At 42.2% G+C, this 27,931-nt stretch overlaps 1 protein-coding gene across 1 annotated transcript in view; it reads right to left on the reverse strand.

Moving 5' to 3' along the window:
- The window catches only part of kazna (kazrin, periplakin interacting protein a), a gene marked incomplete at its 5' end in the record, with an annotated part of 180,355 nt that overhangs the window by 106,176 nt on the left and 46,248 nt on the right, over positions 1 to 27,931 (reverse strand). Inside the window, one exon of the mRNA XM_080535245.1 lies at positions 9,837 to 10,035. Coding sequence (XP_080391371.1) covers positions 9,837 to 10,035 — 199 coding nt within the window. The remainder of the gene's footprint in view (positions 1 to 9,836; positions 10,036 to 27,931) is intronic.

Here is a 27,931-nt window from a genome sequence, read left to right on the forward strand (position 1 = left end):
GTCAGTTATGTACGGAATCTATATTAGGAAGTCGTCAGTTCTCACACAAAACTGCATCAAGGGTAACAGTGGGAAGTGGATGAGGGAAAGCTGATGCTAGACCAGTGCTTGCATCCCGCATGCCTCAAGGCAGGACCCAACCTCTTCAACGGTGAAGTGGGGTAATTCCATTCCCTTCCCTATGCCCAAAATGCTCCATCTTCTTGGGTTACACTTACATACCACGTACCCCCTTGCTAGAATCCAAAATTGACATCATGTCTAAGAATCAAGGCTCAAGAAGAAGACAGCGAGGGGTCAAGCCAAAAACGCCATTAGGACAAGTACATACAGTAACACAATCAGGTGTAGTGCTGAGGCACAAATATGTACATTTCAAGCCTGCAAACTGCGACACTTTAAATACATGTGCAATAACACTATGTGCAATATGACAACCCTAGTCGTCTATCTGTACAGTATAGTATAGTGGATAGTGTACATAGCCTTTATTTATGTAAACCAGCTCCTTCCCTTCTTGTGTTTTTTTTTAAAGTGTTTTTTTTTCTTTCCTAACACCAGGGGAGCCACCCCTCCTAAATTTCATTGTTTGGTACCTGTACTGTAGCAATGACAATAAAGACCATTCATTCATTCATTCATTCATTCATTCATTCATTCATTCATTCACTTACAGTGTGTCTTGACACCCATTTCATTAAAAACTGATGCTGATTGCGTGAAAAGTGCTTTGACTCTAAGCATAGAGACTTGTTTCATGCTCCCAGAGTAGTTTTTTTATGTGTAGTACAGTAGTCGTAGTAGTAGTAATTACATTTAAGGACACAAACGTTTACAGTACATATACCCATACAAACTATTTACCCGCCAAAATCTAGTCTGAAAGCCCTCATAATGTCCACAGCACACAGCCTAATACCGAACTGTACCACTTGGACAAGCATAATGTAGTGTACTACACTGAGGCCGCAGTGAGGTAAGAGGAAATAGAGAGACATCACATCCTCTCAGCAAGAAAGCCCTAGAACTGAGTGTGGAATAGAGAAAAATTACATTTCATCATGGTTCTGCCACAGCAGATCTGCCCCTCTGCACCTTACCTTGAATCATTGCTATGATGACAAAATCCTCAGCCCCCTGCAACACAACCCAACTCAAGAATAATTCCCCAAAACACTAGGGGGGCTGCCACACACTGCTTCAATCTCAGCCCATTAAAGCCTATTCTCATGGCTGTGCTCATGGGTTGCTTCTTTATTGTAGGTTCAAATGGTTCATCGTCCCAATGGTTAAAAATATATATTTCTTCTTTTTATCTATCTATCCACACACACTAATACAGACTCTCTTTTCCCTTTCCTTGTCTTTTTATTTCAGGATCACTCTGGAAAGGTTACCGCCGTTACTGTGACCGATGGTACAGTATCATCAAGCCCTTTCAGGCCAGAGGCCATAAAGTTCAGAAAGAATATTGCGTTGAATAACATAGGCTTGATTGACTATCTAGAAATGAAGGCTATCTGAAAAATGAATGAAGCGACTTATTGTATTAATGAGAGCGATGCTCTACCTGTTAATTAAGCCTTACATAAAATTAATGAGTCTTTTAACGATTCTTCTCAGAGGTTTATCCAAAGATACACTATTAGAATCACACTGAATTACAATGGCTCTGCAAACTTGGTCCAATGAGTGATAGCATCATCCACAGCACCATTCTCCTTCAAGTGACTTTCTCCAGGAAAAGTACGTTTTTGCTCTCTCTTCTATTCCCTGTCATAAAAGTGTTGTACTACATGTTTTTCCCTCCCCTTCACTGGTTCCACATGACAAGTCCTCGCTAGGCAGTTAGATGGTGGCGGACTATGTGCAATGTCACTTATTCCCGAGCACAGGCGCACAGAGCATCTGCCACTGTAAGAGAGAGCCATTAGCATCAGCTGTTACATCAGGCAGCTGAAGGACAGAGGGCACAACCAATCGACACACTGGAGACCTCAAAGTCTCAGTAAAGCAGACTATAACCAACCCCAAAACATACATGTGTGACCTGGGCGACCCTAAACACATTGAAGTTGCTGTCTGTTGACTATGCTCACTATGAAAAACCCAAAACACATGTCAAAAAGTGTATGTGTATGTATGTGTGTGTGTGTGTGTGTGTGTGTGTGTGTGTGTGTGTGTGTGTGTGTGTGTGTGTGTGTGTGTGTGTGTGTGTGTGTGTGTGTGTGTGTGGTGTGTGTGTGTGTGCGTGTGGGTGTGGGTGTCCATGTGGGTGGGTGAGTGCATTCATGTGTGGGTGGGCAGAGAGAGGGCACTTTCTCTAGCCCCCCTGAATAATTCATTGATAGGGGAGGTGGAGAGGTATCACAGAGCATAGAGTTCACACTCAATTTCCAAGCATATGTTTCATGCACACCCATTATACACACATGATTGTATCAGACACGTGGCCACACATACAGCTCTTAGTATACTGGCGCCAACAATTTGCTCTTGACTGCTTGCCTGTTAACACACATGTAAAAACACTGTAACTGAGTACATTAACATGGCATTTTCAAGCAACGAATTACACATTTCATTTTTAAATGTTCCTCATTTAATTCCATTAATTATACAGTCATGGGCCATTCCATTAAAATATAATTCTCAATCAGTAATCATTTCCTCTTAACTTTAGGTTCATTAAGTAAGTTAATGTGGTTGCCATCAGGGAAGACATTTGCAGTGCTTGGATTTGCAATGGAACTGTTGAGGACTATTTTGATGAGTCTTCATCTGGTTTTAACATTTTAAAATAATGGCTATGAAACACACCATAAATCTGAAACCTGAAGAGGAGGACAATATAATTTCCTGCATCAAAGTCATTAAACACATCAGCAGCCTCATTGCCAGAATCGAAGACAATGCACATTCACAAACACCCAATCTTCATCAAAACAGAAACTAATCTAAATGAGTGCTATTTTCACAGCAGGAGGTCTTCAATGCTAGTCCTCAAAGGCAGCAGTATCTTCTGGTGCTTCTGGTATTAACTTTTACACCCGATAGGAATCCCAAAATTCCAGGCTTGGTGGGTCGTAGTTCTACTACAATGGAAGATATCCTTCCCTCAGCTATAGTCAGAATAACAAATACCAGAGTGAAAACAAAAGCTGTAACTGCCCTGGAAATGTTCAGTACGCGTCTCACCTCGTGCTCTGTGAGGGTGAGGCTGCTGAGAGCTGGAGAGAGTGGTGTCTGTGTTGTGGTTACCTCCGTTCGCCCCTCGTCGAACCGGGCGTAGAAGGTGTTCAGCTTTCCCGCCAGCAGGGGGTCGTCCTCTGCGGCTGTGAGCCTGTTGGCTCTGAAGTTTGTCATCTGCTGAACCCCCTGCCACATCCGCCTGGAGTCGTTGCTCAGGAGGCATTCCTCAATCTTCTCTCTGTGCTCTGCCTTGGCCGCTTTGATGCCGCGCTTTAGGTTGGCCCTGGTGGAGCTGTACAGCGGTGTGCGCTTCCCTGCGAAGAAGGCGTTGTCCCTCTCATTTATCAGTTTTTGGACCTTCCCAGTCATCCATGGCTTCGTGTTGGGGTAGACCCGGACCCGTTTGTCCACGGTGACTGAGTTGGTGCAGTTCACTATGTGGTTCAGAACCGACGACGTGTACTGTTCCAGGTCCTCATGCTCATATTCCTGCCATAGGGTGTCATTTAGGCAGATCTGCAGTGGAGCGGACCCTTCTGGCCAGGTTCTGACAGTCTTAGTGGTGGTGGGAGCACTTTTCCCCATTGTAGTGTATGCAGGAATCAGGAGGATTGACACATGGTCAGACATGCCTAGATGAGCTAGCGGACTAGCCTTGTAAGCACGTTTGATGTTGGTGTATACCTTATCCAGTGTTTTTTCTCCTCTCGTTGCACATTTTACATGCTGGTAGAACTTGGGTAGTACTGCCTTCAGGTCGACATGATTAAAGTCCCCCGCTATGATGTGAATAGCCTGTGGATCAGTACTTTGTTGGCTACTAATGACGTCATATAGTCGCGCCAATGCTACTTTGCTGTCTGAGCTAGGTGCTATATACACACATGTAATTAGCACCGCGTTAAACTCCCTAGGCAGGTATGTGGGTCGGCATTTAACAGTCAAGTATTCTAGGTCTGGGGAGCAGTGGCTACTTACAGTTTTCGTGTTTAAGCACCAGCTATCCTTCGTCGATATTATGATCCCACCTCCTCTTGACTTCCCGCTACGCTCCGTTCGGTCAGCGCGATGTAGCGTTCGGCCCTCTAAGCTAACGTTAGCGTCCACAATGTTGTCATTTAGCCAGGTTTCGGTCAGAATAATCACACAGCTATCCTCTACGATGCTGTTTTTTGCCACCTGTAGTGTGCACCTGTTCGTACAGAGTCAAGAAAACAAATAGATCTACTACATAGGATGAGATATTAGACGGGATAAACAATGAAAACTGTTTTAATGATTTAGTCACCTCTAATATACCTGTGAAAAGGAGATGGATAATACATTATTATCCTAAGCATATTACATGCTGTACATTAAATAGCCGATCTATGATATATATATATATATATATATATATATATATATATATATATATATATATATATATATATATATATAGTTAAGAATTGGATCTTAATTCATCAACAGGACAGCTTCAAACAGATCAAGAGGTCCATTTCAGACCTCACTGTTCAGTGTTTATGTGTCTTTAACTCGTTAGACGCACACAGTCCTCTCAATCAAGAAATACTGCATGACATTTAAGACAGCCTTGACAAAATGCCTTTGAAAGCGTGCATTTGCATTCATTATTGTAATTGAGGGAGATGAAGCGCTGAGGGAAAACTAGCTGACATTTGGAAAGAGCCTGGATTTAACAGCATGTTTCCAAAGGATGTTTAGTGTGTGTATCATGGTTTGGTATGTGATAGAAGTGTAAGATGTAGCAAGAATGCACCAGCATATCTAAGGTAGAGGCAGGAGAATAGTGATTGATGTGTGATAGATGCCCCCAGATGCTACAACTGTACATATCTATGTGGAAAAATATAGATGTTTCCTTTCTCCTCAGTGTTTATGCTGTGTTTCTCACATAAGTGAAGTCTTCCCAGGAGGCCGCATAAACATCATACTCCGAGAGCAACGTAATCGCAATGAAGCGGCGATTTATCTTTGATAGCCCTAAATGTAAATGGAGACCAATGTTATCAGGGGAGAAGACCAATAGGAACCAAGAACCAATAGGAACTATGAAAGTTTCGATCACCCCTGCAGAAGCCAATCAGAAGTGGCAGTGAAGGGTAGAGCTAAAACCAATCAATTGCGACTCTCTTTTCAAATCCTTTTGCCTGATGCTATAATATTACAGTATATGCTACTTGTCTCACTGGGCAGACAGGAGCCTGATATCCTAATGGATAACTAATGTGTATAGCAAAGGATGCCTGTTCGTGAGCAGAATAGAATCATGCTCATATTAGCATGCAGCTTTGGTCCGCTCATTAGTGGTGTATAGAGACACCCACTCCTCTGCGCTAAATGAAAAGAGGCCTGATTCAGTTTTGATCCATGCGATAACCCTTCTTGGAAGATTAATATGTCTTTGCACAGTTTTTATTTATCTTGAAGATATTCTCCCCTGGGTGTTCAAGATGAATAATTACCGTATCAACAAATGTAAAAGCATTTAATGAGTTCAGATTCATATACGGACATTTGCGCCAAGATGTTTGTCAAGGGGGTTGAGGATATTGTGGTCAATGTCAGCCGTGCCTCGCCAATCAGATGCAATCTTCACCTCTCACCACAGTATGGGCCATGCTATGGCAACAGAATCATTGAATGCAGCATACATTCATTCATTCAGTCTATGAATGAATTAATATATTATTAGTCCCCAATTACTGTCAGCTGCATGTGTGCACACATACACATTATACATATAGTTGCAAAGGACACACACACACACATACACACATACACACAGACACACAGACACACAACATACACACATACACACATACACACACACACACATACACACATACACACATACACACATACACACATACACACAACATACACACACACACACACACACACACACACAATAAAGCACTGTAGTAGCTTACAATGAAACCCAATATTCTACTGGTCATACAGAGGCCCTGGGCACCCACACATGGGACCTGCACTCAAGAGAACCTCCACTAAGTTATTTAGAAAAAAAGCAGTGTACGTAGAGTAAACCAGGGCACCAGACAGACGTTCGCAGACAGCAGTTTTGTGACTGCTCAGCGCTTCTAGGCATAACTAGCCCCATAGCCAACCCAAATGAGTCCAAGGAAGTTGACTGGGAGGCTCACCAGCAGCCTCATGGGGTAACAGACTCCAGAAGATGCATGAGGTAATTAGCTGTGTGTGTGTGTGTGTGTGTGTGTGTGTGTGTGTGTGTGTGTGTGTGTGTGTGTGTGTGTGTGTGTGTGTGCGCGTGTGTGCCAGCGTGCCTACGTGCCTGCGTGCCTATGTGCCTATGTGCCTACGTGCCAGCGTGCCTACGTGCCTGCGTGCCTACGTGCCTACGTGCCTACGTGCGTGCGTGTGAGTTTGAGAGAGAGTGTGTTTTGAAGTATTGGATCCACAATCTCATTTCGCATTTCACATCAATTTGTATACAAATGTGTATGTGTATGGCATGGGGCGGTTCATATTTCCGTTAAGGGAACCCCCCTGAACACAGGGTTGGCAGTGAGCTACCAGCCATGCAAAGCTCCCTCAGGGCTAACTGGGCAGGATGTGCAGTGAAGCCACACTCTCCACGACACACTTTCTTCCCCACTGCAACTACCAGTGATGAATTACACCCTCTAGCCATTTCCTTACACACCAGCCTAGTAAACCATGGCTGGGAACAGGAGAATGACAGAGAAAGAGAAAGATAGAGCAAAAGAGAGAGGGAGAGAGAGAGAGAGAGAGAGAGAGAGAGTGAGAGAGAGGAAGAGAGAGAGAGAGAGCGAGAGATTGAGTGAATTATTTTACATAACACTATAATTCTAAGTAGATGTAATCGTAGCCATCAGAGTTTTTCCTTAAGTCTTTCTTCTTATCTAATAATGTAGAAAATAGTATCATTATGAATCTAAATAAAACAGCAATGAAATGACAGAAAGAGAAAGAGATGTGGCTGTTCTCAGTTCAACAGTAGAACTGTCACAGAGGCAGGCAGATTACATCAGTGTTCTCTCTCCTAGTGGAATGCTTATCATCACTCTCATTGGCACCTCACACATACAAACAGAAACATGCATACACACACACACACACACACACACACACACACACACACACACACACACACACACGCAGAGGCAGAGATGACTAACAAAGTGATGGCCAGTCCATTCAAAACACTGCTGACACGCAACCAAAGAGCATTTCAGGCTGGCGCATGGCAGTCTGTGTCCATGGTAGCCTCACAATTGTGTTTGTTGTAAACACAGAGTGATACAGGTTTTACGTATAGAAAAGAGAACCTGATTGAATAAAGACAGTAAAGATAGAAAGTAGATCAAAATTAGGCCAGAAGATTACTACCTGTATGCATGTGTCACGCCCTCCACTTCCACCTGGTCTGTGCCAGCATCTCTCTCTTTCCTGTCTGTCTCTGTGTGTCAGTGTGTGTAAGTGTGTGTCTGTGTGTGTAAGTGTGTATCTGTGTGTGTCTGTGTGTGTAAGTGTGTATCTGTGTGTGTCTGTGTGTGTAAGTGTGTGTAAGTGTGTGTCTGTGTGTGTAAGTGTGTATCTGTGTGTGTCTATGTGTGTAAGTGTGTGTCTGTGACTCTGTGTGTGTAAGTGTGTATCTGTGTGTGTGTCTGTGTGTGTAAGTGTGTGTAAGTGTGTGTAAGTGTGTGTCTGTGTGTGTAAGTGTGCGTCCGTAGCTCAGGCAATCACTCGTCATCATCTCCACCTGCCCGGTCGCTCATCACTTCATCTACTCTCAGTATTTAAATCATGGCTTCCCATCCATTGACATTTACATTTTTGCCATTTAGCAGACGCCTTTACCCAAAGCAACTTACAAAAAGACATTTAAATACAAGCAAAGGAAATCATCTATCCATCGCAAGAAAAAGTAATCTATGCTCGGGCCAGAGGCCATTGGCAGTCAAAAATGCTAGAGGATGAAAGAAGTTTTTTTTGTTGTTGTTGTTGTTGTTATACAGTAGAGAAACTCTACAGGAGGGTAGAGGGGACTGAGAGGTTTTAGAAGAGACAGTTAAGCTTAGCCTTAAATCTATTCATCCATCTATCCATCTACGTCATCTACCCATCCACTCATCACCAGATCGTTATTTGTCGTCAGTCAATCGACAAAATCAGTCTCGCTCTCGGCCACTTAGCTGCACTTAGTTTCTTGTGTATTCTCTGTGTCTAAGTATTTGCTACTCTATTTCTATTTTCAAATTTTTACTGCGGTCTCTCTATGCTACAGGACCACTTTCCGGATTCTGCCTACCTGCCTACCTGCCTACCCTGGCCTGCCTACCTGGCCTGCTTGCCTGTCTATCCTTCCTGCCTGCCTGCCCTGTCTACCTGCCTGCCCTGCCCTACCTGACTTGCTACCCTACCCCGCTTGCCATTCCACCCTGCTATGGCTATTCCCTCATTAAAACCTGATTATTTTATGTCTTGACTCCTGTCCTGTGTTCTGCGCTTGGGTTCCTTAGCTCAGACTGTAACAGTATGAACTGGGTGACAATACGCAGTCGTGGATGGCATGCTGATTTCTGACTGTACATATCTGAGAGGCTTTATGTCAAAGTGAGGCTAACAGAAGTGCCAATGAACTGGACTTATCCCATCAGTTCACTGAGGTTTGAGAACTGGCTCTGACTGTGAGGTCTGAACTCAGAAGCCATGCAGATGATATGATTCAACACATCCCATTGGAGAGTTCACTGCTAGCTGACAAGCAAAGAAACAGTAGAAGTGTGTGTGTGTGTGTGTGTGTGTGTGTGTGTGTGTGTGTGTGTGTGTGTTTGTATTTGTGTGTCTGTGTCAGAGGAGGAGGGGACACAGAAACGCACCCACACACTCTCAATCCTGCCACATGTCAAACCACCCGTAAACAAAGCAGGACAGGACAAACACACCACAGCAACAACACACACACACACATTCTGCAGTGTGGGCAGTCATTCAAACAGAGCCCGGTAACTGTAACCCACAGCAACCCCCCCCCCCCCCCCCCCATTCCCCCTTCCTGCCTAGGGAGAGTTCAACTGGCCAGTTTGGAGAGACTATTGAACCAGCGAGAGTGCCAGCAGAGAAAGAAAGTGTATGGGCATAGAAGAGGTATCCACCCATCCTCCACCCCCCGACCTCTACTACCCTCCACCTCTCCAAAGTGCACCTCTGCCCCTTTCGCTGGGGTTCAGGGGTTAATTATGTATCATAAACCAGCTCTTTTCCCTTCTTGTTTTTAGTTTTTTTCCTAGCACCAGGGGAGCCCCCCCTCCCAAATTTCGTTGTTTGGTACCTGTACTATATCAATGACAATAAAGACCATTCATTCATTCATTCATTCATTCATTCATTCATTCATTCATTCATTCATTCATTCATTCATTCATCAGTAAGGGAATATGCTGATAGACTGAAAAGGGGGGAGGTGCTCTAAAGTGCACACACACACACACACACACACACACACCACGTTCTCTCTCTCTCTCTCTCTCTCTCTCTCTCTCTCTCTCTCTCTCTCTCTCTCTCTCTCTCTCTCTCTCTCTCTCTCTCTCTCTCTCTTTCTCTCTGTATCTTACCGTGGTGGTGATGGTGGTGGTTGTGCTGCTGGTTCTCCAGAGTGGGGGGCTCGGTGGCCCCTGGCAGCTCAGCCAGTCTGCGGCTGGTGGCCGTCAGCTCCGAGCGCAGGTTGGTCACCTCATGGCTGGCCGCCTGGACAGCCCCGTCGATGCGCCGGGCCAACTGCTTGTTGTCATCCATCATTTTCAGGATTTTGGCCTGGGAAGGGAATCCACACAGGAGGGTTGCATGGTGTCAAAAGTGAACCATTTCCAGGGAAGAAACCGAAACTCAGAATCTCTCTCACTCCTTCCCTCTCTTTTCTTTTTCTTTACTCCTCTACTCGTTCACTCCTTCTTTCTTTCAGAAAAAGAAAAAAAAAACACCAAGTAAAATCCTCAAAAGCTGTCTGCCTTTTTCCTCAGAGAAGCGTTCAGATTAGGGGAAATGTGCTATACAACTGTTATCTGCTGAGGTGTGTGTGTGCGTGCGTGTGCGCGTGCGTGTGTGTGTGTGTGTGTGTGTGTGTGTGTGTGTGTGTGTGTGTGTGTGTGTGTGTGTGTGTGTGTGCGTGTGTATGTGTGTATGTGTGTGTGTGGTGTGTGTGTGTGAGCACGTCTGTGTGTCAGAGAGTTCTGTAACAGAATGAGAGAGAGAGAGAGAGCAGGCGCTCCCCCTGTGAAATGTGCTCCCCGCAGCTGACTGCTGAAAGGACACAGAGAGACGACAAGCACCTTTTTAAATGGACTGTACCATGTTCAGGGAAAACAGAGGGGGAGACAGGGAGGGAGGGAGTGAGCAGAGCTCTGGTCCATGCTGAGCACATGCAGTCTGTGCTTTTTCTGAGTCTCTCAACTCTTTGGGACACATTTTACTCACAATGTTTAGCCTATGTAGATGTACTCTCTGTGTGTTCTCTCCCTCTTTTTTTTTTTTTTACTCTTTTTCTCTCTCTCTCTCTCTCTCAGAACAGAATAACAGAGGGAAGGAAAAAATTCACTATCCACTATCTACCCAAATGTTGCATAGCCAATGCTTCCCAATAGTTGTGAGAATTCGGCTAAGACTCAGTATGCTACTGGATATTGTCATATGAAGGGATATATTTCAGAGAGATATGATAAAGCTGACATAATGCGTAATTAGTGTTCCTAACTAGTATGTAGTAGTAGGAACAGTATTGTTATTGGTGATATACTTCTTATTATTATTCTTTTCCTCGCTTTGGTCAAATAGCTCAAAAAGTCCCTGACCAAAAATGCTATGAATGTGTATGCCACAACTAGAGAGCATCAGTAACTACGGCAGAAAGAATTACCATGATTAGACCATAGGTGGTGCTATAATAATTAAAAGTAAATAATTAAATTCAGAATGCTGGCATTTCCACTCCTTTGCTCTGCTAGGTAAAGTCCCTGACCAAAAATGTTATAAATGTGCATGCCACAACTAGAGAGTATCAGTAATAATGCCCGAAATAATTACCATGATTAGATCATAGGTGGCGCTATAATAACAAATAGAAAATCAAGTAACTTCACAATGCTGGCATTTCTACCCTGTTGTATTAAAATGTATGAAACTTGGTACATATGTGTCTTTCCTCATAGGGAATAATTTGCCTCAAGAACCCATAAAGTCTGCCATGATGGATTTTTCTGCAGGTGGAAAATTTGGCCAAACTTATAAAAATTCACTTAAAATCAACTGTAAGTCAGTTTGGTCCGAACTTGAATATATGAACATTTAAAAAAAATGAAAATATGAACATGCATGGTGCACGTCTCTCTATAGGGTGTTAAAGGATAAGAGATCAATTTAAAGATACCGGAGAAAATGAATTTGAAAATGCTCTCAGAATTTGCCCTGCTACGTCACTATTTACATGTATGGTCGACAGGCTGATAGAGGGCACTACAATGTGTTACTATGTCAAAGCATTTGAAGATATAAAAAAAACAAGGACATTAGAGATGTTTGAAATGTTCAATGTTTGACATTTTTGAATTTTTCGACATGTCTGTGACGTAATGACGCTTCATTTGGCGTGGGCACAAAATGTGCCCACCCTCCTCCATCTTTTATGAATACGAGAGGACAGAGGATAGGTTAAGGTAATGAAATTACGTGATTTTATATACATTTGGCCATTGTCCATTTAATAATTCATAAATAACTGTCTAGACTGTCATGGAATGTTCATGTTCAAACAATAAGACACGACACCAAATATGCTGTGGGGGACAGTACTGGCAGCATGCTCCTCACAACTAACCCTAATATCATTAACCCTAACCCTCAAATTGGACTTGGACAATTATACCCTCAGCAAAATGTCGGTAACCTTATAGGGCACTCATTGAAATACTTTGAAATTCTAAATTTCAACCCTAGAGTGTTATTGGAGGACATAAGAAGAAATGTTTACTTTAGTGAAATAAAATATTTCTTTTCAAAATCAAGGTCAGTGAAGTTACCATATATGGTTCCTTGCCCGTTCGTGGTAAAAAGAAAAACACATATAAGGTGAAAGGATTTTATTTATTTATAAGCAGGGGTGCACATAACTGGTGCGCCAGTGCGTATGCGTCGCCAAAATGCATGCTGCGCGGCAGATCAGCCGCATGAAGGCGCTCTTGCGCACCAACAGCTGGAACCGCTGGGAGAGGAATTTACTTCCTCAAAATCCAACTGCTGACTGCTGCATCACTGCAAGCCCCACTAAGTAACTATTTGCCGTCCCCTCAGCCGAAGGCCCGACGAGTAATCCATCACAACAGTCGACTGACGACGACCACGGCGACTCCCCTCACGAAAACATTCGGAAAGTATCGTAACTCGTACTTTCATTCTGCGTATATCGCACGGTTATCACGCCACCATGTGAAAATTCAGTCCCGAACGACTCGTCGCTAAAAGGAAAAACAACACCAAGGGACACGTTTCTTTTCTCTGAAGCTTTCAAACGTTCAGACGTTTGTTTTACAGCTTCATTATCGCACCTCGACCCCTGACCCAGGGAATATGGTTGGGAATTCTATTAGAAAAAGAAGAAAAAAATACTTTGTTGCACAATCAAAATAATGAGCTATTAAAAGTGATAGCCTACAACATCCTCTACCATGGTTGAAATTGAGGACAGTGATAACAGCAGTCAAGAGAGCAGTGATGATGATGATTAAGCTTGTAGCATAAATAAATGCTTAGGCTGTAACTATTTGTTGAAAAGTTGATTTCAGTGTTTACAGAACAGAGCAGTGCTTAAAGAGATGTCAGTTTATTTCAGTGTGTTTAAAGAACAGACATTCAGTTAGTGCTTAAAGAGATGTCAGTTTATTTCAGTGTGTTTAAAGAACAGACATTCAGTTAGTGCTTAAAGAGATGTCAGTTGATTTCATTGTGTTTAATCACTCATCACTAACTAACTCACTAAGTACAACACGCACTACTGAGGTGACACCAACGAAAAAAAACAACAAAGCACCACTGGCTCCCACCATAGACGATGATGCCACAGTGTACAAGGGTGAAGTGAATGGTGCAAACATAAGCTTTGAACATACCTGCCCACAGAATCACACACTAAAAGAGATCAACACTGCAGTAGCAATGACATCATGCACATCGTGTAAAATGTTTTATAAGACTTCGAAACGTGTACTGCAGTGGAGAGGTACCCTCAGTTTGGAGGTAATAGACAGCAAGACACAAACATTTCAGATGAATACACGTGTAATTACGAGCATTATCCCACCAGACATCCTCTCCACCAACGAGACTGCAAATATTTCACATATCTTCTCCCTTGACATGGTGAGCATCACAACAAACAACGGCTACATCCTATCTATCACTCCTCTAAAAACACCTTCATAAAGCTCAGCAACGATGATGATTGAAGATGAGCTATTACTCCATAATCCCTAATAATCTTTGCCTGTACATTCACAAATGTATCGATGTAGATAGCCATTTGAACTTTTCATCCCATTCCCAGTTATACATTTGTTCACAAATTCCCTTCCTGTACTACTCATAACACATCCAAGTACATAGTAATTCAAACTTCAGCTTTGCAATTACTATTTATTTGCTTTTTAGTCTGTGTGTTTACTTTATACTTTATACTACTTACCTTTGCTCTTGATATGTTGAAAACATTTTTTCTCGAATGCCTTGTTGTTTTTTCTCATGCTGCTTTATTTCCTGCCCATGTTCATTACTACATGTTCCTTACTAAAAGCACATTTCCCCCTTTCTAGTGACTCTTTATTTGATGTTGCTTCACTCATTCCCTAACCTTGTCATTGCCTCTATGCTGTATATTGATTCCATTCAGCTTAACATTATATATCGTTCACAAATAGCCTACACAAACAACTTTACTCTGGTTCATATCACTTAACATACTCTATAAATATATTGAAAACATATACCTCCCATGTCTGATTAACAATTCATCTTGGCACTACAATGTGTTACCATGTTGAATGAATGAATGAATGAATGAATGAATGAATGAATGAATGAATGAATGAATGAATGAATGAATGAATGAATGAATGAATGAATGAATGAATGAATGGTCTTTATTGTCATTGCTACAGTACAGGTACCAAACAACGAAATTAAGGAGGGGTGGCTCCCCTGGTGTTAGGAAAGGGGAAGAAAAAAAAACTTACAAAAAAAAAAGTTTAAGCATTTCCAGATATCTCAAAAAACAGGCCTTTCTAATTTGACAATTTTGTCTAAAAGCTAAGGCCAATGCTAATATAGCACTTTAAAACTCATCTTCTCATGACCGCTTTACCTGATTCAGTCAGATGGGGGTGGCATACTATGCTAGGCTTGCAGAATATTGTGTAAGCACATTATAAGTATTGAAATGCTTGACATAAACTATAAAACATGGTCATTAACTGGGGAACTCTTCACCCTTACAACAAGGCAGCACAAGACATGCTCAACTCCACCTCTGAGGACATCTCCAGAGATGCATTGGCAGCAGCTTGGAAGCAGGAGTGGGAGTCAGCCGGGCCCTCCCGAATCCACCGCTACATCTGGGACCCAGGAGATGGCGCCATTGGAGGAGACGACCTACCACGCCGGCAATGGACCACACTGAACCGTCTACGAACTGGTGTCGGTCGCTTTAAAACATCAATGAAGGCGTGGGGCCTGGCGGACAGTGCGGCATGAGAGTGCGGTGACCCAGAGCAGACCGCCGACCATATAATCACAGACTGCCCCTTATATAGACCACCCTCAGAAGCCAGCCTCTTCGACCTAGAACCAGAGATGCGGGCATGGCTACGCGACACCGAGTTGGACCTCTGACGTTACACGAAAGAAGAAGAAGAACTGGGGAAGGTTAATCCACAATGCATTTTCGTATTTATGCTTACTGTATATTATCATCATAGCATAGTAGCCTATGTATATCAGGCCATAATTAGGTGACTGGTACCTTACAGGCCTGTGGTCCTAGGGTACTTCATAATATCATAGCGTAGTATATCATGAGTTCAACTTGGACCATATTAGGTGAGTGGTCTACCCCCGTTTGTAGGTCTACCCCCTATCTGTCAATCTACAACCTGTCTGTAGATCTACCCCGTGTCTGTCAATTTCACCCCATTTATGGTTATGGGGGCATATCTGTAGGAACACGCCCCATTGGCGCTTTCGGTTATATTTCTATTTGTATTCATTTATTGAGATACAGTATGAATGTCTTTTCACAGGAGTGCTGGCCAGCCAACACAAAGAAGCATGTCTGTTCTACACTACTACACCTCAACGGTTGAACTGAGGGATATAATACGACAACTACATCACGTGACTAACACGTGATATCAAAGCACGGGAGTAATCCATCCTGTTGAAAAGCACCTAAATGATCCTATTTTACTCCTCCCGTAAAGTGAAATCATTCATTGAGTGGTTATAAGGATTCCCTGCAATGAATACACGGATGGGTTATTTAACAGCATAAATTCTGATCTTGCAGCTATAGATAATTCAGTGGCAAGCTCTCATATGAATCCAAAGCTGGGTTGACCAGAATATAGGTACATGTCGGTTATCCACAGAATTAAGTTTCAGATAGCCCTCTTTTGGGGGACAATGAAGTGGACAATGAAGTGGTCTCCTCATTGGCCTCAATGTAAAGTACCCTATTTTTTTCTACCTCAGATTTTTTGCTGTAATGTATTTCTTTGTGTTTCTATAAACGTTCAAGTCATTTAGCAAATATTTATCACCATAGTTGTCCATTGTTGTCCAACAACTGCAATATAATTGAAAGACACTTGTCCTGCAACCAAAATTTGGTTTGCTAGCTGGCTAACCATGACAGTGGCAGTTTACTCTTCACCAGTTAGCCAGCTAGCAGGACAGGTTGCAGGACAGGTATCTTTAAATTATTTTGCAGCTGTTGGACAACAATAACTGATCTTTTTTTTTTATTAACGATACCACAGGTTTATCCCCCCTCCCCCCCCCCTCTGATCTACACGTGGCAACCTGTATCTCTGCATGTCTCGCTGACATTTCAACATGGATGGCTGACCACCATCTCAAGCTCAATCTTAACAAGACCGAGCTCCTCTTCATCCCCGGGAAAGCCTGCCCTCTCCAAGACTTCTCCATCACAGTGGAGAACTCTACTGTAACCCCCTCCCTGACAGCCAAGAACCTTGGAGTGATCCTGGACAACCGACTATCCTGTGCGGAGAACATTGCAGCAACGGCACGCTCCTGCAGATTCTTCCTTTACAACATCAGAAGGATACGACCATTCCTCACCAGAGAGGCAGCGCAACTCTTGACCCGGTCATCTCCCGCCTTGATTACTGCAACGTACTCCTGGCTGGGCTCCCCGCCTCCGCCATCAGACCTCTGCAGCTCATCCAGAATGCTGCTGCCCGGCTGGTAGTCAACCTCCCCAAATACTCTCATGTCACCCCTCTCCTTCGCACCCTGCACTGGCTCCCGATAGCAGCTCGCATCAGATTCAAGACCCTGGTGCTTGCATACCAGGCAGCTAAAGGGACAGCCCCTGCCTACCTGAAGGAAATGGTAACCCCCCAAACTCCAGCCCGTTCACTCCGCTCCTCCACCTCGGCTGGACGACTGGCCCCACCACCTCTACACCAACACGGCAGTCATGCTGCCCGATCACGTCTCTTCACAACACTGGCTCCCCGCTGGTGGAATGAGCTTCCCACGGCTGTCAGAACTGCAGAGTCACTACCCATCTTCCGTCGTAGACTGAAGACCCATCTCTTCAGGTTACACCTTAACTGCTCCTCCTGAGATATCTACTGCCCCTCAGCACTGTGTCTCCTGAAGACACCTGCTTTTCCCCTCTACTGTGTCCCTAAAACCTTCTATTGCCCCCCTTGTACTGTTTCTCTGTTTCTCCAGTGTCCAGTGTCTCCCAAAAAAGAAGAAGGTGATAGAAGAAGGTTTTTCCTTCTATCAATGGCCCCGGGCCTGAGCTGGATTACTCTTCCTGCTACGACTGGTGGATTGATGATTCACTTGCTTAGTATTCAAATGTATTGATTGTAAGTCGCTTTGGAATAAGGCGTCTGCTAAAAGCCAAAAATGTCAAATGTAAATGTATATGTGACAGCAGTTGGTGAAATCCAAATGTCCAGACATTTATTCTGAAGTAATCAATGGATTCGGTAGTAGTGTGTATTACTCTCTGAATCCATTGCATTGCAATATTTTGGCTAGACTAGTGAGTGTGTCATTGATTTTCAACCCTGAAATGTATCTACTTTTTTCAGAATAAAAGTCTGAACATTTGGTCTGTTGCCGACTTGTCCTGATTAGCATGCATTGCAGTGACATTGCTGAAGTGTTGCAGTGGCTTCAAAACAGGGAATTGAATGCACACAACAAACAACATCTTCAGCTAACTCTAATGAAAACTAACATGTTCATTTAGTGTATTGCAGGCCGGGTTGTAAACAGTGTGCACTTGGCAGAACAGGAGAGTAACAATGTAGGGGGGTGGAGACTCACTGACAACTTCCACTCTCCAGAATCTCAATCAAGAGATTAGATTCTGGGTTCTGAGATTATAGGTTTCATAGAAGCAAAAAGTGCTTCAGGTGTCGAAAGGGCAGGTTGTTGGTGAGAAAGGACAGGGTGATCTGATTGATTCAGTACTGAGTCTTCTGATAGGATTAGTGTGTGCCTTTTGACACACCAAAATAGGAAATGCTACACTAGTGGAGCAGGCCACATTTTGAAGAAATCATGCCTCTTGGGATAAAAGCACCACATTTTACAGAGAGGAAAGGCAGGTCTTAAGGAGCACTTTTAGTTATAGGGCCATCACAGATTTGTTATTATACTCCCCTTGTGGCCATTTTAAAAATGGCTGCTAATATCGTTTTGAGGCCGAGATCACTCATTTTGAATGGCCATGAATCTGAAATTATTGGTGCAGTAAGACCAAAGATGGTCAGAAATGTTTGTAAGAATGTAGAGAACATCAACATAAATGTTCCAGATATGTTTGTCCTGTCTGAAAAGTGTCCTATTGCTGTTAGTTCATCCCTAGTTTCAATATCTTACATGAAAACAAGTAGCAAAGAACACAGTACATCAATATTCTCTAGTAACTACTGAATAACTGATCAAATTAATTATTGTTGCAGTAAGCCAAATGATGGTTAATACTGTTTCTAGGGAACATAAACAAGATAAATACATTGGCTTGTTATATGGGCTGGATCTGCAAATATCTGTATTACTTTTTTATTATTATTTGCAGTTTTGAATGAATGAATGAATGAAAGCTTTATTTCGAACATGTGAAGAAAGAAATAGTTATAACAACAAAAGACAAAACAAAAACAAGAAAAAACAAAACAAAAACAAGAAAAAACAAAACAAAACAAAAAAACACTATTTACTTAACATGTCCAAAAAGGAGTAGGAAGAAGCATAAGCTTATTTAATCCTACCCCTTCTCCAATAATCAGAGATTAATAATTAATAATCTGCAGTTGACTTCAATATTAATATAATATTTTTTAAATTAAATCAAATTTATTTACGTATTTACATATTTACCAACAATAGAAAACAGATAATGTAAATAAACAAATAATCTGTAATAATAATAATAAATAATCTGTAATCCGCCTCTACAGCTTAAACCACTAAAATCAGAAACGTCAAGTCTGCAGATTTCCCCAGGTCAGGTTTCTTGAAGAACTTCTGAAACCATCTATACATTTTGAGCTGTACTCACTGAAATTCCATTAATTCCTATGGCCATTCACTCAGAATGGGGGACATTTCTAAATGTATCTTCTTTTTCATATTTTAAGATAGAGACCCCCATTTTTTAAATGACCACTAGGGGACTATACCAAAAAATCTACAATGGCCTTATGGGAGGAGAGTCATGGGAGGAGAGACATAGCAACATATCCACACTCTCAACACTGCCACATGGCAAACCAACTGTAAACAAAGCCAGAACAGGACAAACACACAACAGCAACAGCAACAATACACACACGCAACACACACGCAACACACACACACACACACACACACACACACACACACACACACACACACACACACACACACACACACACACACATATACACACACACACACAAATGTTGCCACATGATTCAAGGTCATTGTCAGTTTTAATCACTTCCCTTACCTTTCAACCACAGCACAGCTCTATTTCATCAGAGCATCCTGACCTCTGTATACTGTTCACATTGTAGGGAGTGTCATCTCCAACAGCAATAACACCATTTTGACACTGGTCATGGTGCCTTTCTGTGAGATAATATACAATGAGAATCTGTATATGCTAGGCCTACAGTCATATCATCAACAATTTGTTTTAAATCAGCAGTGTTGACTCACTTTCAACTTGCTTTCAACACACAGCTTTGGAGAAGGCTTTCAGACCTGGCATATGGCAGTCAAATAATGTAAAATCTCTATTGCAATAAAGTCCTCTGGTTATATAATCGTATCTTGGGGTAATGATGTGAACTCTGACCACCATTCATAGTGGATGCAGCACAGCGTCACAGCACAGTGTCACAGCAGCTGTGGTTTCAATATCAACCACCCTGTGAACATTTGCCTTGTGGTCTGTGTGTGTGTGTTTGTGATACCCATAAATCAATGTGTGACATGGCCTGGTGAAAAGGTCTGCATGCCGGCAATTCTCAAGTCGCACAAAAGTCCCAAAAAGCTTTTTTTTAATGTGTTTTCTGTAAGTAACTTAAACGAAAGTGTAAGTGTTGAAGAGCCCACTCAATATAACAAACAACAGTTTTAGGATCACTAAATACTACATTTGTGAATTGGATTCACTGTATCGCCTGCCGTCCTGCTTTGTGGCTACTGTATTAGTGATAAATGGTTTGTAAAGAAACTTACATTTTAGGACGTGTTCAAAAGCAAGGACTGTGTGATCAGCTAATTATATGTAGTTATGTGTTTTTAGAATGTTGATGTTCTATCAGCATGTTGTGATGTGCTAAACATGCCGTTAGATGTTCATAGTGATGTTCTTTCTTAGCTGCTAGGTAGCAAATCCGTCTGTTTTGATTCAGAGCGATTGTCTCCGGTATTTGGTTTGAGGTGTACCAACATTTAAATATGCATATCTTCTTCAACTATTTTCAGTGTATTTCAATGTATGTCACATCATTTGAAATCTTACAATCTGCACTTTCATAATCTGTAAAAAAAACTGAAAAATGACCTTGCCCTTCTTGGGGACTTTTTCACCAGACCCTGTCACATATGCTACTATATGCTATATACTATATGCAAATAATTACACCTTGTCAATAAACTGTATTCCATCAAATCAGCAAGCACCAAAGTCAACAAACAAATTCCACAATTTCCCAGGTACATGTTATCTACTTTAATAGTAATTGTTTGATTTAAAATCCAAACTGTTGGAGCATAGAGCTAAACGAAAATAAAATGTTTCCTCTTTCCAATACTTATGGAGGGCACTTTATATCCTTGGAGAACACATGAATGACAGTGTGTCGTGACTTGTGACAATGAAACACATCCCTGATCGCACCCTATGTAGCTCTAACAAAGAGACATCGTCACACAGCACATGGACGCTTAGACTGCTGCTCATCCATCTGCCCAGACACAAGTCACCCTCCTGTTCTGTAAATGAACATAGCAGTGTTATTTATAGAATGACCCTGCCGGCACATATGACACATTACTCACAGGGGGAGGAAGATGAGATGAGGGATGCTGGGAGGCTAATAAACACTGAAGTCCTTCCTCGTTCATTAGGCTGGGATTCATCTCACAGTTCACGCCAGGTGGGTGTCATGATGTCACGAAGACCCTTCTGTGTAATCAAAGTTGAACACACACCCACTCGCACACATACACACACACACACACACACACACACCTTCTCGACCCCTAAACCCCACAGAGAAGCATTCCTCTGGGGGATGTGAAGTGGCCTGATGGGCACTGGAGAGGAGCAGTGGATGGGTAATTAGGGGCGTGCTGTGGGACTGGAATTAACATATGAATAGAGACAGAGAGGACTGGGGGGACATGGAGTACAGTGCCTTAAGCCCAGTTTATGCTTCTGCGTAAAATCGACGGCGTAGGCTACGGCGTAGCTTGCGTAGGCCCGCGTAGCCTTGCGTAGCCTATGGCGTAGATTAACGCGCACCTCTCCTAAAATGTAACTACGCGTCAGTTTCTACGCAACCGTAAGCTCTGTGATTGGTCCGCTTGGTAGCACATGATTCCGAGAAGATTCTGACTCTCTCGTCGGCCAAAATGCGGAAGCCATGACAGAAATGTCATTTACTTTTTCTGTAATTACTTATTAATAAAGATTTGAAAAATTATGATAACCATCGTATTATCTTAGTTTAATGTCATTTCAATGCATCATAGAACTTTTATTTACAACAAGCATAACAAACAAAAAATCGCTATTATGCCGCTTTGAGTAGAGCGCCCTATGGAAGCGTCAGGCACAGCCTTCCTATAAGGAGCGCGATTCACATTTACGAGATGTACAATCCTGTTCATTTAGAAATAAATGATTCGTTACAGGGAGCACCATGGCTGTTCGTTGGGTTTAAATTATATTTATGATAGACATATTTAATGTAAAGTTATCTACTGTGATTGGTCCGCTTGGTAGCGTCACATTCCGACTCTCTCGTAAATGCGGAAGTCATGACAGAAATGTAATTGACCTTTTCTGTAATTACTTATTAATAAAGATTTGAAAATGTATGATAACCATCGTATTATCTTAGTTTACTGTCATTTAAATGCATTATAGACATTTTCTTTACAACAAGCATAACAAAAAAGTGTTTTGATCGCAATTATGCCGCTATGAGTACACCGACCAACGCGACGCGGTCCGCGGTCCGCACACCAACGTAGAACTATAAACTTGGAGAGCCCTCGCGTAGGCTACGGCGTAGCCGCGCGTAAATTCGACGCAGGAGTATAAATCAGGCTTTACAGTCCTGTCCCATCCTGTCCTGCTACTGTCCTGTGCTAGCTTTCCTGTCTGCATAAAGCCTACACAGAGGCTCAACAGTGTGACTCAGTGGCATGTATCAACAAAATATCTGCCTATTCACCAGAGGATGAGCATTGCTGTGTGTTTGTGGGGACGACGATGACTTCGACTCCAAACTGGATAATCAAAGCCTGGATAGTCAAAGCCTTACAGTGCAATCGGATCAGAGTTATTTAAGGTATTTTCGAAGTCAAGGTCAGTGCTGAGCAGGGAATTTAAAACGAATGTAAAGACATCTACACTGGCCAGCTATATTCCCCTCCAACTGCTCAGGGATTCTATACCTCTGCAATGCAGCGTATGGACTGCACCAAAAATCACCTGTAGATTGACCCTAACTGCAGCTCTTGCTGCGAAATATTTCTACATTCAAAGTGCAATAGCCAACGGACAAATACCCAAGGGGAGTAAAATGTAATATTTTTCTCATCCCTGGATGTTATCTTGCTCTGCTATAAAAAGTGTTTTTTCTTCTTACTTTCTGCAAGAAAGAGGGGGAGAGAGAGCGGGAGGGAGAGAGAGAGAGTGAGCAAGCAAGAGAAAGACCATCCCAGAAAGATCAAAGTGTTTAGCCTAAGCTGTGGCAATTTGTGTGACTGCTTGACTGCTGTAGTGCTAAACAGCCTAACACCCTGTCACTCAAGAAAGCAGCTAAACGCCTCCCCCGACTTACAGTGAACAGTGTGTCTAGATGGCCAAGAACATTATGGTCTGTCAAGAGACAGCCAGCCAGCCAGCCATTATATTCCGAAGCCTGAGTAATGCAAATATACAACACAACATAATTGATTGACTGATACTACGTAATGAATCCTACCTACCTCAATACTAACTAATGAACAATTCAGTTTTATTAGATCAAACAAATATTAACAATGAAACGATGTGAGTAGATGTGAGATGAAGTCTGCACAGTGACTAAGATACAGTACATTGAGAGGAAATTTGTCACTATAGTACTTAAAGTGTGTTGGGATTCAAAATTCATCCATAGGGCTTGAACAACACTCAGCCCTCATGGTCAACCAAAATCTTTGACACAACTTATTTCTGTGTGCTCTGTATTAGCTTTCTCCTTTTTTTTCTGTAAACTCAAGCATCACTATTTTCACCTGCCATTTAATGTACAGTACAATGAAAGTATTTTTAAATAATACAAATAATTAAATAGCAACCTCACTTTCTCATCAGTCCCAAAAAATTAAGACTAGTGCATGGATGGAACAACAACAAAGGGACAAATTAGGGCGATAAAGAAGAATGTTATGGGGTGACACAGGAAGAGTTAAGGACATACTGTCTCTATTGGTGTGTCATGAGTCGTCAGGACACAGAGGCCAAGTTGAAGGAAACAGGGAAAAAGCTAAGAAAACACGACACGCTGTTATTCACAGTTACCAGTTTGTTTACTCATAAACCCACCCATCCACCATCTTCAATAGTCTATGAAGAGAGAGAGACAATGAAAGAACCAAACATCTGGAGAGAGAGAGGGAAGAGGATCAATCTTAACCTCAGGGTGACAACAACTTTTAATCATTTGTCAACCACAAATGATCTTTTATTCCAATTTCATTTTAATACATTGCTGTTCGTTGATATTCAATCTTGCCTCTGCAAGGGTTCCTCCCCTGAATCTTAAATGATCTCTCTACCTTGGGGGTCACATGCAATAATGTTCCCCTCTGTATTAGAGCAACAGTGCCACTGACAAATAAGCCCCACCAAGTGGATATCGATGTCTCTACAGTCCTTGCTCAGCCAATGTACCTTGAGCTTTGAAATATAAATATACTGATTGAGTTGAACAAACAAGTGCTTGTTCTCACACACACACACACACACACTCACACATGCACACACACACACACACACACACACACACACACACACACACACACACAGACACACACACACACACACACACACACACAGAAGATATCCATTCCATATGAGGAAGGTTTGTATGTGTGTGTGTGTGTGTGTGTGTGTGTGTGTGTGTGTGTGTGTGTGTGTTGGTGAATGGAGATAACAGGTCTCGCTAGTACAACCAGGGACTGCTATACTCTCTCCCCTGGCTAAACCTTCTCTTATAGAGCTATCTGTCCCCACAAACCCCTAAGGTCTCCCCAAATCAGATTGCAAGCGAGAATGCATCATCTAAGTATAGCCGTGATGCCCTACCGCCTCTGGCTCAGTGATAAAGGCTCAAGGCTGTGCTAAGCTCACGAGTAAACACGTCACACTAGTGGGCTTTGATAGGAATTAAGAGAAAGTGATGCTACTCAGAACATAGGGAACGAGGGTGGCTCTCAAGAGGCAAGCTAGTGACAAAAATAATGCAGGTTTGTAGGCAGGGCAGAAGGTTGTACCGGCTTAGAGAGGCAGCTTTTTAGATGTGTGATATAACAATGAATCTCTATCCGCTAAAGTAGGGGGCTTTTGTTTGTGTTACATGGCTGAATGAAGCTCAGTAACTGAAATAACTATGTACTGTATCTGAAGGCTGGATCAAGGGCTGGTGTGGTCAGCACTGGCTCAATACTGTAAGTGTTTCCAGTCAAAACAAAAGCACGGGCCAACCTGACGTTTACTTACTTTTTATTACATTCTTATAACAAGAGACAACGTGTCATAACTCGTCTATTTAACATCCAGGGATGTTAAATATATAAAATAAAATACAAATTATTATTATATTATAATAATAATAGTTTATTGTTTAATGTTCTAAACATAATTTTTCTAAATGCTTCGTTATACAGCTTCGTTGTAAAACAAGAACATAGTGAACAAGATTCTATTCAAACACCAACTGCAGAGGCGTTTGGCCAAAAAGTCTGAATGTTAAAGGAAAAGTGGCCTGAATAACAATGTTACTGATTCGTGGCCCAAAGAGCCCACAGATGGCTACTTCTTTCAGTCAGTCTCCAGAGAACTGAAAGACTTGCATGTGTGCATGTGTCTGTCTGTGTGTGTGTGTGTGTGTGTGTGTGTGTGTTTGTGTGTGCGCGCGTGCGTGCGTGTGCATGTGTCTGTGTCTGTGTGTGTATGTGTATGTGTGTGTGTGTGTGTATGTGGGTGTGTATGTGTGTGTGTGGGTGTGTGTGTGTGTGTGAGTGTCTGTGTGTGTGTGTGTGTGTGTGTGTGTGTGTGTGTGTGTGTGTGTGTGTGTGCTTGTGTGTGCTTGTGTGTGCTTGTCTGTGTGTGATTGTCTGTTCTGGGCAGAGAGGCAGGCCCTGTCTGTTCAGTATTCAGAGACTGTAGTGTGTCTGACTGAGATTGAGAGACGCTCAGTTTAAGTGCTGGGAGGTGATGATGGCTGGTCGGCAAGCTTCATGCATCCCATAATACAATCTTAACAACATCACACTCAACAACAGCACAGTGTATTTTAGACTATATGTCTCTCAGTAGGAGTACCTTGCACAAAAATGACAGGATGCTCAAGCACAACACACACAACATCAAATAATGGGCTTCAATACTAAAGCTACAGTTCTCCACACATTATTTGAGAATGAAATGCTCTATAACAGTGTGTTGAATTGCTTGTGGACTATAAATGTATAAAAAAGTAATTTTGTATCAAAGATTATAATTCATATCAAGATCACATTCCTTTGAGGCAACATACTGTACCACATTGAGTCTGATTACATAGGAGGAATGTGAGTCACATTTCTCAAAACTGGGAATCATCAGTATAATTACTGGCTGTCTTCGATTGTTTTTTTTAAGTGATTACACTGTAACTCCATTATCAAATGAACACAGTGTACAGACAGCTACACCTACAGATACACAGGCACCAAACCCAAACATCAAGAATATCATTATTTGCCATACTGTAGATCAAACATTTTTTATCAAGCTGGAAAGCTCCAGTTCACTCCAGTAGTTTCAGGCATTGGTTCCAGCCCTGTACTAACACACAAATTCAAATTATGATATAGTTATGGATTGGTTGAATCAAGTGGGTTAGTGCTGGGCTGTAACAAAATATTGACAAATCCAGTCGTTCGACAAGACCAGAGTTGGACCTTAGCATGGTGGATACAGTACATCACACATGGTGGATACAGTACATCACACAGGCTTTGAATTGAACTGTCCTTTAACTGCTTCTACAGGAACGGCTTAAGAATAAACATGTTAAACTCTACATAGAATTCTGATAAAGAATCAGCTTAACAAGTCAATGTTAGATACTATCAACTGTGCATCTGTTTGACAATTAAAAAACTGACTTGTTCTTTCCCTAACCAAATAAAAAGTCAGCTCTTGTTGAGGCAAAGCTGTCAGTGTGGCCCGACATCTTCCTTCACTTGGCAGATGGGTGAGAGATAATAAAGAAAAGGCTGCATTGATGGGAGTGGCGAAAAAACAAGTGCAAGAGAGAGGGCAAATAAAAAAGACCACGGTTGGCAGAGATGGATGTAGGGATGCAGGCACAGTGAAGCACCAGTGTTTAAAATCCCTGTAGTTGTTACCAAGAGAGGCTAGGGTTACTGGGCTAGATTAGTTTGCTGGCTGTGTATTCAAATGTGATTTTCTGACTCAGTGAGCACACTTCACTCCCTCTGAAGTTGATTATAATGGAAAAAGTGGAGTGATAAAAAAAAATAGGCAGCAGCAAGGAGAAAGGTAAATACCAGCTTGTCGCAGTCATCCAACTCGCTGGTTCTGTGTGTGTGTGTGTGTGTGTGTGTGTGTGTGTGTGTGTGTGTGTGTGTGTGTGTGTGTGTGTGTATGTACAGTATGCGTGTGTGAGAGAGAGAGAGAGAGAGAGAGAGAGAGAGAGAGAGAGAGAGAGAGAGAGAGAGAGAGAGAGAGAGAGAGAGAGAGAGAGAGAGAGAGAGAGAGAGAGAGAGAGAGAGAGAGACAGAGTGGGGAAAGAGGAAAAATGGGAAGAATCCTCCTCCTACAGGAGAGGAGAGATGAGGAAAGGAGGTGGCTGAGAAATGATCTATGAGAGAGTTCATCAAAGATCATCCGAACTTCATCTGAAACACTTCAAAAAGCAACATAAAAGACAACAAACATTTAAAGCAGCACCAAATACATAGCTGCAGCAAGTAAAGAGTGGTATTGGCTGCTCGCACTACGATCCAACGATCGGATTTTAATACACCAATGACAACCAAGTACAACTCAATAAAATAAACCAATAATATCATTTGTTTATGTTTTACATACCTCCAGTTTTAGCCAGCAGCATGGTGCAGACAGACTGCTCCCCACAGGTACAGATAACAGCCGAGAATGAAACCAGAGATTTTTGGATACAGAGATACGCAGAATCGGCTTCCACAAATTCAAACTACGGTATTTTCTATGGAAAACGTCTTGTACAACTGAGCCCCCTGACAAACATGAATATTTGATGTCTTAGTGAAAATACAGTATGGCTGTTTTGATGTCAAACTGGTTTCTTTTGTTTTATTCTGTTCTGTTTTCTCTTTGTGGAAATGTGAAAACTTGTCAGCAAGACTTTTAGATTAA

This window comes from Nansenia antarctica (assembly GCF_963989245.1).
Source record: "Nansenia antarctica genome assembly, chromosome: 6".
Classification (NCBI taxonomy): domain Eukaryota; kingdom Metazoa; phylum Chordata; class Actinopteri; order Argentiniformes; family Microstomatidae; genus Nansenia; species Nansenia antarctica.